Below are 12046 nucleotides of genomic sequence, written 5' to 3'. Positions count from 1 at the left end.
TCCCCCGTAACTATGTCCCCCGGCCCCCCGTAACTATGTCCACCGGCCCCCGTAACTATGTCCCCCGGCCCCCGTAACTATGTCCCCCGGCCCCCCGTAACTATGTCCCCCGGCCCCCGTAACTGTGTCCCCCGGCCCCCGTAACTATGTCCCCCGGCCCCCGTAACTGTGTCCCCCGGCCCCCGTAACTATGTCCCCCGGCCCCCGTAACTGTGTCCCCCGGCCCCCGTAACTATGTCCCCCGGCCCCCGTAACTATGTCCCCCGGCCCCCGTAACTATGTCCCCCGGCCCCCGTAACTATGTCCCCCGGCCCCCCGTAACTATGTCCCCCGGCCCCCCGTAACTATGTCCCCCGGCCCCCGTAACTATGTCCCCCGGCCCCCGTAACTATGTCCCCCGGCCCCCGTAACTATGTCCCCCGTAACTATGTCCCCCGGCCCCCCGTAACTATGTCCCCCGGCCCCCGTAACTATGTCCCCCGTAACTATGTCCCCCGTAACTATGTCCCCCGTAACTATGTCCCCCGTAACTATGTCCCCCGGCCCCCGTAACTATGTCCCCGGCCCCCGTAACTATGTCCCCCGGCCCCCGTAACTATGTCCCCCGGCCCCCGTAACTATGTCCCCCGGCCCCCGTAACTATGTCCCCCGGCCCCCGTAACTATGTCCCCCGGCCCCCGTAACTATGTCCCCCGGCCCCCGTAACTATGTCCCCCGGCCCCCGTAACTATGTCCCCCGTAACTATGTCCCCCGGCCCCCGTAACTGTGTCCCCCGGCCCCCGTAACTATGTCCCCCGTAACTATGTCCCCCGGCCCCCGTAACTGTGTCCCCCGTAACTATGTCCCCCGTAACTATGTCCCCCGGCCCCCGTAACTGTGTCCCCCGTAACTATGTCCCCCGGCCCCCGTAACTATGTCCCCCGTAACTATGTCCCCCGGCCCCCGTAACTATGTCCCCCGGCCCCCGTAACTATGTCCCCCGGCCCCCGTAACTATGTCCCCCGGCCCCCGTAACTATGTCCCCCGGCCCCCGTAACTATGTCCCCCGTAACTATGTCCCCCGGCCCCCGTAACTATGTCCCCCGGCCCCCGTAACTATGTCCCCCGTAACTATGTCCCCCGGCCCCCGTAACTATGTCCCCCGGCCCCCGTAACTGTGTCCCCCGTAACTATGTCCCCCGGCCCCCGTAACTATGTCCCCCGTAACTATGTCCCCCGGCCCCCGTAACTATGTCCCCCGTAACTATGTCCCCCGGCCCCCCGTAACTATGTCCCCCGTAACTATGTCCCCCGGCCCCCGTAACTGTGTCCCCCGTAACTATGTCCCCCGGCCCCCGTAACTATGTCCCCCGTAACTATGTCCCCCGGCCCCCGTAACTATGTCCCCCGGCCCCCGTAACTATGTCCCCCGTAACTATGTCCCCCGGCCCCCCGTAACTATGTCCCCCGGCCCCCGTAACTATGTCCCCCGGCCCCCGTAACTATGTCCCCCGGCCCCCGTAACTATGTCCCCCGGCCCCCGTAACTATGTCCCCGGCCCCCGTAACTATGTCCCCCGGCCCCCGTAACTATGTCCCCGGCCCCCGTAACTATGTCCCCGGCCCCCGTAACTATGTCCCCCGGCCCCCCGTAACTATGTCCCCCGGCCCCCCGTAACTATGTCCCCCGGCCCCCGTAACTATGTCCCCCGGCCCCCGTAACTATGTCCCCCGGCCCCCGTAACTATGTCCCCGGCCCCCGTAACTGTGTCCCCCGGCCCCCGTAACTATGTCCCCGGCCCCCGTAACTATGTCCCCGGCCCCCGTAACTATGTCCCCCGGCCCCCGTAACTATGTCCCCGGCCCCCGTAACTATGTCCCCGGCCCCCGTAACTATGTCCCCGGCCCCCGTAACTATGTCCCCCGGCCCCCCGTAACTATGTCCCCCGGCCCCCCGTAACTATGTCCCCCGGCCCCCGTAACTATGTCCCCCGGCCCCCGTAACTATGTCCCCCGGCCCCCGTAACTATGTCCCCGGCCCCCGTAACTGTGTCCCCCGGCCCCCGTAACTATGTCCCCGGCCCCCGTAACTATGTCCCCAGCCCCCGTAACTGTGTCCCCCGGCCCCCGTAACTGTGTCCCCCGGCCCCCGTAACTGTGTCCCCCGGCCCCCGTAACTGTGTCCCCCGGCCCCCGTAACTGTGTCCCCCGGCCCCCGTAACTATGTCCCCCGGCCCCCGTAACTATGTCCCCCGGCCCCCGTAACTATGTCCCCCGGCCCCCGTAACTATGTCCCCCGGCCCCCGTAACTATGTCCCCCGGCCCCCGTAACTATGTCCCCCGGCCCCCGTAACTATGTCCCCCGGCCCCCGTAACTATGTCCCCCGGCCCCCGTAACTGTGTCCCCCGGCCCCCGTAACTATGTCCCCCGGCCCCCGTAACTGTGTCCCCCGGCCCCCGTAACTGTGTCCCCCGGCCCCCGTAACTATGTCCCCCGTAACTATGTCCCCCGTAACTATGTCCCCCGGCCCCCGTAACTATGTCCCCCGGCCCCCGTAACTATGTCCCCCGGCCCCCGTAACTATGTCCCCCGGCCCCCGTAACTATGTCCCCCGGCCCCCGTAACTATGTCCCCCGGCCCCCGTAACTATGTCCCCCGCCCCCCGTAACTATGTCCCCCGGCCCCCGTAACTATGTCCCCCGGCCCCCGTAACTATGTCCCCCGGCCCCCGTAACTATGTCCCCCGGCCCCCGTAACTATGTCCCCCGGCCCCCCGTAACTATGTCCTCCGGCCCCCGTAACTATATCCCCCGGCCCCCGTAACTATGTCCCCCGGCCCCCGTAACTATGTCCCCCGGCCCCCGTAACTATGTCCCCCGGCCCCCGTAACTATGTCCCCCGGCCCCCGTAACTATGTCCCCCGCCCCCCGTAACTATGTCCCCCGGCCCCTGTAACTATGTCCCCCGGCCCCTGTAACTATGTCCCCCGGCCCCCGTAACTATGTCCCCCGGCCCCCGTAACTATGTCCCCCGGCCCCCGTAACTATGTCCCCCGGCCCCCGTAACTATGTCCCCCGGCCCCCGTAACTATGTCCCCCGGCCCCCGTAACTATGTCCCCCGGCCCCCGTAACTATGTCCCCCGGCCCCCGTAACTATGTCCCCCGGCCCCCGTAACTATGTCCCCCGGCCCCCGTAACTATGTCCCCCGGCCCCCGTAACTATGTCCCCCGGCCCCCGTAACTATGTCCCCCGGCCCCCGTAACTATGTCCCCCGGCCCCCGTAACTATGTCCCCCGGCCCCCGTAACTATGTCCCCCGCCCCCCGTAACTATGTCCCCCGGCCCCCGTAACTATGTCCCCCGGCCCCCGTAACTATGTCCCCCGGCCCCCGTAACTATGTCCCCCGGCCCCCGTAACTATGTCCCCCGGCCCCCGTAACTATGTCCCCCGGCCCCCGTAACTATGTCCCCCGGCCCCCGTAACTATGTCCCCCGGCCCCCGTAACTATGTCCCCCGGCCCCCGTAACTATGTCCCCCGGCCCCCGTAACTATGTCCCCCGGCCCCCGTAACTATGTCCCCCGGCCCCCCGTAACTATGTCCCCCGGCCCCCCGTAACTATGTCCCCCGGCCCCCGTAACTATGTCCCCCGGCCCCCGTAACTATGTCCCCCGTAACTATGTCCCCCGGCCCCCCGTAACTATGTCCACCGGCCCCCGTAACTATGTCCACCGGCCCCCGTAACTATGTCCCCCGGCCCCCCGTAACTATGTCCCCCGGCCCCCGTAACTGTGTCCCCCGGCCCCCGTAACTATGTCCCCCGGCCCCCGTAACTGTGTCCCCCGGCCCCCGTAACTATGTCCCCCGGCCCCCGTAACTGTGTCCCCCGGCCCCCGTAACTATGTCCCCCGGCCCCCGTAACTATGTCCCCCGGCCCCCGTAACTATGTCCCCCGGCCCCCGTAACTATGTCCCCCGGCCCCCCGTAACTATGTCCCCCGGCCCCCCGTAACTATGTCCCCCGGCCCCCGTAACTATGTCCCCCGGCCCCCGTAACTATGTCCCCCGGCCCCCGTAACTATGTCCCCCGTAACTATGTCCCCCGGCCCCCCGTAACTATGTCCCCCGGCCCCCGTAACTATGTCCCCCGTAACTATGTCCCCCGTAACTATGTCCCCCGTAACTATGTCCCCCGTAACTATGTCCCCCGGCCCCCGTAACTATGTCCCCGGCCCCCGTAACTATGTCCCCCGGCCCCCGTAACTATGTCCCCCGGCCCCCGTAACTATGTCCCCCGGCCCCCGTAACTATGTCCCCCGGCCCCCGTAACTATGTCCCCCGGCCCCCGTAACTATGTCCCCCGGCCCCCGTAACTATGTCCCCCGGCCCCCGTAACTATGTCCCCCGTAACTATGTCCCCCGGCCCCCGTAACTGTGTCCCCCGGCCCCCGTAACTATGTCCCCCGTAACTATGTCCCCCGGCCCCCGTAACTGTGTCCCCCGTAACTATGTCCCCCGTAACTATGTCCCCCGGCCCCCGTAACTGTGTCCCCCGTAACTATGTCCCCCGGCCCCCGTAACTATGTCCCCCGTAACTATGTCCCCCGGCCCCCGTAACTATGTCCCCCGGCCCCCGTAACTATGTCCCCCGGCCCCCGTAACTATGTCCCCCGGCCCCCGTAACTATGTCCCCCGGCCCCCGTAACTATGTCCCCCGTAACTATGTCCCCCGGCCCCCGTAACTATGTCCCCCGGCCCCCGTAACTATGTCCCCCGTAACTATGTCCCCCGGCCCCCGTAACTATGTCCCCCGGCCCCCGTAACTGTGTCCCCCGTAACTATGTCCCCCGGCCCCCGTAACTATGTCCCCCGTAACTATGTCCCCCGGCCCCCGTAACTATGTCCCCCGTAACTATGTCCCCCGGCCCCCCGTAACTATGTCCCCCGTAACTATGTCCCCCGGCCCCCGTAACTGTGTCCCCCGTAACTATGTCCCCCGGCCCCGTAACTATGTCCCCCGTAACTATGTCCCCCGGCCCCCGTAACTATGTCCCCCGGCCCCCGTAACTATGTCCCCCGTAACTATGTCCCCCGGCCCCCCGTAACTATGTCCCCCGGCCCCCGTAACTATGTCCCCCGGCCCCCGTAACTATGTCCCCCGGCCCCCGTAACTATGTCCCCCGGCCCCCGTAACTATGTCCCCGGCCCCCGTAACTATGTCCCCCGGCCCCCGTAACTATGTCCCCGGCCCCCGTAACTATGTCCCCGGCCCCCGTAACTATGTCCCCCGGCCCCCCGTAACTATGTCCCCCGGCCCCCCGTAACTATGTCCCCCGGCCCCCGTAACTATGTCCCCCGGCCCCCGTAACTATGTCCCCCGGCCCCCGTAACTATGTCCCCGGCCCCCGTAACTGTGTCCCCCGGCCCCCGTAACTATGTCCCCGGCCCCCGTAACTATGTCCCCGGCCCCCGTAACTATGTCCCCCGGCCCCCGTAACTATGTCCCCGGCCCCCGTAACTATGTCCCCGGCCCCCGTAACTATGTCCCCGGCCCCCGTAACTATGTCCCCCGGCCCCCCGTAACTATGTCCCCCGGCCCCCCGTAACTATGTCCCCCGGCCCCCGTAACTATGTCCCCCGGCCCCCGTAACTATGTCCCCCGGCCCCCGTAACTATGTCCCCGGCCCCCGTAACTGTGTCCCCCGGCCCCCGTAACTATGTCCCCGGCCCCCGTAACTATGTCCCCAGCCCCCGTAACTGTGTCCCCCGGCCCCCGTAACTGTGTCCCCCGGCCCCCGTAACTGTGTCCCCCGGCCCCCGTAACTGTGTCCCCCGGCCCCCGTAACTGTGTCCCCCGGCCCCCGTAACTATGTCCCCCGGCCCCCGTAACTATGTCCCCCGGCCCCCGTAACTATGTCCCCCGGCCCCCGTAACTATGTCCCCCGGCCCCCGTAACTATGTCCCCCGGCCCCCGTAACTATGTCCCCCGGCCCCCGTAACTATGTCCCCCGGCCCCCGTAACTATGTCCCCCGGCCCCCGTAACTGTGTCCCCCGGCCCCCGTAACTATGTCCCCCGGCCCCCGTAACTGTGTCCCCCGGCCCCCGTAACTGTGTCCCCCGGCCCCCGTAACTATGTCCCCCGTAACTATGTCCCCCGTAACTATGTCCCCCGGCCCCCGTAACTATGTCCCCCGGCCCCCGTAACTATGTCCCCCGGCCCCCGTAACTATGTCCCCCGGCCCCCGTAACTATGTCCCCCGGCCCCCGTAACTATGTCCCCCGGCCCCCGTAACTATGTCCCCCGGCCCCCGTAACTATGTCCCCCGGCCCCCGTAACTATGTCCCCCGGCCCCCGTAACTATGTCCCCCGGCCCCCGTAACTATGTCCCCCGGCCCCCGTAACTATGTCCCCCGGCCCCCGTAACTATGTCCCCCGGCCCCCGTAACTATGTCCCCCGGCCCCCGTAACTATGTCCCCCGGCCCCCGTAACTATGTCCCCCGGCCCCCGTAACTATGTCCCCCGGCCCCCGTAACTATGTCCCCCGGCCCCCGTAACTATGTCCCCCGGCCCCCGTAACTGTGTCCCCCGGCCCCCGTAACTGTGTCCCCCGGCCCCCGTAACTGTGTCCCCCGGCCCCCGTAACTGTGTCCCCCGGCCCCCGTAACTGTGTCCCCCGGCCCCCCGTAACTGTGTCCCCCGCCCCCCGTAACTGTGTCCCCCGGCCCCCGTAACTATGTCCCCCGGCCCCCGTAACTATGTCCCCCGGCCCCCGTAACTATGTCCCCCGGCCCCCGTAACTATGTCCCCCGGCCCCCGTAACTATGTCCCCCGGCCCCCGTAACTATGTCCCCCGGCCCCCGTAACTATGTCCCCCCGGCCCCCGTAACTATGTCCCCCGGCCCCCGTAACTATGTCCCCCGGCCCCCGTAACTATGTCCCCCGGCCCCCGTAACTATGTCCCCCGGCCCCCGTAACTATGTCCCCCGGCCCCCGTAACTATGTCCCCCGGCCCCCGTAACTATGTCCCCCGGCCCCCGTAACTATGTCCCCCGGCCCCCGTAACTATGTCCCCCGGCCCCCGTAACTATGTCCCCCGGCCCCCGTAACTATGTCCCCCGGCCCCCGTAACTATGTCCCCCGGCCCCCGTAACTATGTCCCCCGGCCCCCGTAACTATGTCCCCCGGCCCCCGTAACTATGTCCCCCGGCCCCCCGTAACTATGTCCCCCGGCCCCCGTAACTATGTCCCCCGGCCCCCGTAACTATTTCCCCGGCCCCCGTAACTATGTCCCCCGGCCCCCGTAACTATATCCCCCGGCCCCCCGTAACTATGTCCCCCGGCCCCCGTAACTATGTCCCCCGGCCCCCGTAACTATGTCCCCCCGGCCCCCGTAACTATGTCCCCCGGCCCCCGTAAATATGTCCTATATAGAGCCGAGCAGTATATAAGGGGGTGGGTATATCATTTGATATATGGACAAGTACATACAAAGGTTTTTATATTTAAAGCAGTGCAATACTGTGTGTGTGTGTGTGTGTGTGTGTGTGTGTGTGTGTGTGTGTGTGTGTGTGTGTGTGTGTGTGTGTGTGTGTGTGTGTGTGTGTGTGTGTGTGTGTGTGTGTGTGTGTGTGTGTGTGTGTGTATATATACACAAACACATACACATACACATATATACATATATACACACACTCTCACACACTCTCACACACTCTCTCACACACTCACACACTCTCACACATACATACACACACACATACAGGAGTGCAGAAGAAATGCTGTGTGTAATTTTGTATATAGAGATTTTCTTTTCTATATAAAGCAGTAAATACAGCTTATAAATCAATTTGTTTTGATGACCTTTTAAAAGACACTACACACTAATTGCAGAGCTTTTCCATGTACTTATAATAATAGCCTGCCCTCTCTCCTTCCTTCCTGCCCTCTCTCCTTCCTTCCTGCTCTCTCTCCCGCCTTCCTGCTCTCTCTCCCGCCTTCCTGCTCTCTCTCCCGCCTTCCTGCTCTCTCTCCCGCCTTCCTGCTCTCTCTCCCGCCTTCCTGCTCTCTCTCCCGCCTTCCTGCCCTCTCTCCCGCCTTCCTGCCCTCTCTCATTCCTTCCTGCCTTCTCCCGCCTTACTGCTCTCTCCCGCCTTACTGCTCTCTCCCGCCTTACTGCTCTCTCTCCCGCCTTCCTGCCCTCTCTCCCGCCTTCCTGCCCTCTCTCCCTCCTTCCTGCCCTTTCTCGTCTTCCTTCCTGCCCTCTCTCCCGCCTTCCTGCCCTCTCTCCCGCCTTCCTGCCCTCTCTCCCTCCTTCCTGCCCTCTCTCGCCTTCCTTCCTGCCCTCTCTCGCCTTCCTTCCTGCCCTCTCTCCTTCCTTCATGCCCTCTCTCCCTCCTTCCTGCCCTCTCTCCCTCCTTCCTGCCCTCTCTCCCTCCTTCCTGCCCTCTCTCCCTCCTTCCTGCCCTCTCTCCCTCCTTCCTGCCCTCTCTCCCTCTTTCCTGCCCTCACTCCTTCCTTCCCTCTCCTTCCTGCCTTCCTGCCCTCTCCCTCCTTCCTGCCCTTTATCCCTCCTTCCTGCCCTTTCTCCCTCCTTCCTGCCCTCTCTCCCTCCTTCCTGCCCTTTCTCCCTCCCTGCTGCCCTCTCTCCCTCCCTGCTGCCCTCTCTCCTTCCTTGCTGCCCTCTCTCCTTCCTTGCTGCCCTCTCTCCTTCCTTTTTGCCCTCTCTCCCTCCTTCCTGCCCTCCCTCCTTCCTTCCTGCACACTCTCCCTCTTTCCTGCCCTCTCTCCTTCCTTTCTGCCCTCTCTCCCTCCTTCCTGCCCTCACTCCTTCCTTCCTGCCCTCACTCCTTCCTTCCTGCCCTCACTCCTTCCTTCCTGCCCTCACTCCTTCCTTCCTGCCCTCACTCCTTCCTTCCTGCCCTCACTCCTTCCTTTCTGCCCTCTCTCCCTCCTTCCGCCCTCCCTCCTTCCTTCCTGCACTCTCTCCCTGTTTCCTGCCCTCGCTCCTTCCTTCCTGCCCTCCCTCCTTCCTTCCTGCACTCTCTCCCTGTTTCCTGCCCTCGCTCCTTCCTTCCTACCCTATCTCCTTCCTTCCTGCCCTCCCTCCTTCCTTCCTGCACTCTCTCCCTGTTTCCTGCCCTCGCTCCTTCCTTCCTACCCTATCTCCTTCCTTCATGCCCCTCCCTCTCCCCCCCCCCGCACTCTCCCCCCCCCCCCGCTCTCCCCCTACTCCCCCTCCCTGTCTCCCCCTCCCAGGCAATCACCAAGTGCTACTCTCCAGTCCACCAACACTCACACCCAGAGCAGCAGCTCCAGCTCAGATGGAGGCCTCTTCCGCTCGCGCCCGTCCTTCTCCCTGCAGCCAGACGAGGATGGCCGCGTGGAACCCTACGTGGACTTCACTGACTTCTACCAGATGTGGAACGTGGAGCACGGGGAACCGGCGGCTGTGCTGGCCGCGCAGTGAGCTGGGAGCGGGGCGATCATCTTCCTACAGGGACAATAAAAGGTGCATGCCCACCTCAAACGTACTATAACCCCGTCTCCTAACGCATCTCCATCACCGAAAGTACAAGAATTCACAAACTAAACCAGGTTTGGGACAAGTCCAGTCCTTCCTACGCTTCACGTAAAGCCCATGTTTACTAAGGCGCGTTCTTCCGGGAGCCACCATACAGCCCTACAAGTGAACGGGCTCAATGGTGTCTTCTTGGGTGACGAGATGACCTTTTGGGCAGAGCACCACTTATTAATGTCCTGCTAGAAAGTCCCTTGAGTAACATGGCAGATAGGCTCCGGTGAAGCTTTAATTCCAGTCTGATGATGTCACTGCCCTCACTTGGGAAGGGCAGCCAATAAACAGCGGGGACGAGACGAGCAAAGGATTCTGGGAGAGGCAATAGAAACTGCCGAGGCTGCCTGATGAGAGCAGCAATCGGTCAGCCGGTTCTGAGATCCGTTTGGAAATGATTGATTGGTAACTGACTGCTCCTTTCTGACACATTAAGCTGAACGTTGGTTTGCGATACAAAGGTTAATAGCCTAAGCCGGGTGGGGGGGGGGGCGGGCAGCTCCAGTCCTCACGGGCCACCAACAGGTCCGGTTTTAAGGATATCCCTGCTTTGAGTGAGCCACCTGTGCTGAAGCAGGGATTTCCTGAGACCCTGACCTGTTGGTGGCCCTTGAGGACTGGGGCTTGCCACCCTGGCCTAAGCCGTGGAACCCATGTACAGAGCAGAGTACTGGTTCTGTGCAGCGGCGGCCACACGTGCGGGGAGAGGGGCGGTGGCGGCGAAGTGATATGTATATATGTGTATACAATAAAGTCAATGTTATTCTCTTTTCCTACGCCGACTTTGTCCCGGGACCGGTCAGGAAAATGGTTATCCGAACGTGGTAGCATTGCAGGTTTCGCTGGTCACAAACAGGTTCAAAATTGTGCCGCTTTATAAAAGTTACGAAACAAAATCCTTTTCAGGACGTGGCCCGTTCCGCCGGGTGTCTGGAGCGCAACTCACCGCAGGAACCAAGATGGCAGTCTCATCAACTCAAAACAATGATGTTAACTTATTTTTTTTGGGGGGGGGGGGGGGGGGGGTTTGCCTCCATTGCAATTCTTTTGTATCCGTTCCCCCGCGGCCCTGTTTTTCACTGCTTGGTATCTCGGCAATGAAAAATGATTATTCCGTGAAGATGGTCCTTTAGATCAGGGGTGGGGAACCTTTTTTCTGCCAAGGGCCATTTGGATATTTATAACATCGTTCGCGGGCCATACAGACACAGACAGGCAGGCACACGGCAGGCATGCAGGCACACAGAACCCCGCCCCCCTACCTCTGGTAGTTGCTGCTGCTGGGGGGATCGTGTAGGGCGGATGCTGGGGTAAGTGCGGGGGAACTGCTGGGGAAGTGTGGAGACTGCTGCGCGGGGAGTGCGGTGGCTGCTGGGGCTAGTACGGTGGCTGCTGGGGATCGTGTAGGGCAGCCGGCGCCTCACACCACCTCCTCCCGATCGGGCGCGCGGCGGCCATTTTTAAAAAAAATAGCGTGACCCTGGTTATAGCAGTTGCCTTAGCAGGGCCTGACCAAATGATTTCGGGGGCCTTATACGGCCCTCGGGCCTGACGTTCCCCATCCCTGCTTTAGATGAATGAAGATTGAGGCAGGTCTCCTTCATTCTTCAGAGAACGCATGTTACAGGCAAAAATTATATTTATGTTATATGTCTAAACAAAGCCCGTATACCCGTATAAACAAAGCCCGTATACCCGTATAAACAAAGCCCGTATAAACAAAGCCCGTATGCCCGTATTTTTACCTCCCAGACATCTTTGTGAGATCTCTACTCATACTATCAGTCTCTGTCCTCACAAACCTCCCGTGTTTAATACTGATTAGCTGCTCCTCGTATCTAAAAAACAACTTTATTATCCTACAAATGTTGCCACTTTCTCAGATGCTCTTGTACTGATATAACGTCAGACGGAGGAATTTCAGCAACACTGAAAAATCCTAATTGTAATCACCACGTTTTATGCAACAGACAAAATGGAAGCCAGTAAGACAAAATGGATTCTTCAATCCCATGAGACATTTCTACATTCTGTTATATTATTATTATCTTCTTATTTGTAAAGCGCCAACATTCTGCAGCGTAGTACATCATGGGTGGGACAACAGCATTCAAAATGGAACAAAGATTCCCCCCCCCCCAAACAGTTCTTCAAGAGTGGGGAAAATGAACCAAAATACAATATTAATCTGTTAAACGTGAGCACTGCAGAATGTGCTTTTTTTTTTAATATATATTATTGTTTGTTATATGACAAGAAAGAAAAAAGGGAGAAGGGTCTTTTAATAAACCGTAAGATAAAAATACAAAATGGTGACGATTAGTATTACAAACACTGCATCCACGTCTGTATAGCGGCTCGCCCCCCAGCGCTGCGTGCTACTGTAATCGCTCCCACCTGCGTTCACACGCGGCTCTGACAGCGGGTTAAAGATCACTCTGGTGCGTGCGTGGGGGGAGGGGGTTTGGGTGCTGGGTAGCAGATGGCCCGATAA

At 61.6% G+C, this 12046-nt stretch overlaps 1 protein-coding gene across 1 annotated transcript in view; it reads left to right on the top strand.

Annotated features, from left to right (window-relative positions):
• Window positions 1-10324, top strand: part of TAB1 (TGF-beta activated kinase 1 (MAP3K7) binding protein 1) — a 63843-nt gene extending 53519 nt beyond the window's left edge. Inside the window, exon 11 of the mRNA XM_075573751.1 lies at window positions 9237-10324. Coding sequence (XP_075429866.1) covers window positions 9237-9447 — 211 coding nt within the window. The 3' untranslated portion in view covers window positions 9448-10324. The remainder of the gene's footprint in view (window positions 1-9236) is intronic.
• Window positions 10325-12046: the final 1722 nt, after the last annotated feature.

This window comes from Ascaphus truei, chromosome 17 (assembly GCF_040206685.1).
Source record: "Ascaphus truei isolate aAscTru1 chromosome 17, aAscTru1.hap1, whole genome shotgun sequence".
In the NCBI taxonomy this organism is placed as follows: Eukaryota; Metazoa; Chordata; class Amphibia; order Anura; family Ascaphidae; genus Ascaphus; species Ascaphus truei.
This window is presented reverse-complemented; position numbering and strand designations above follow the sequence as displayed.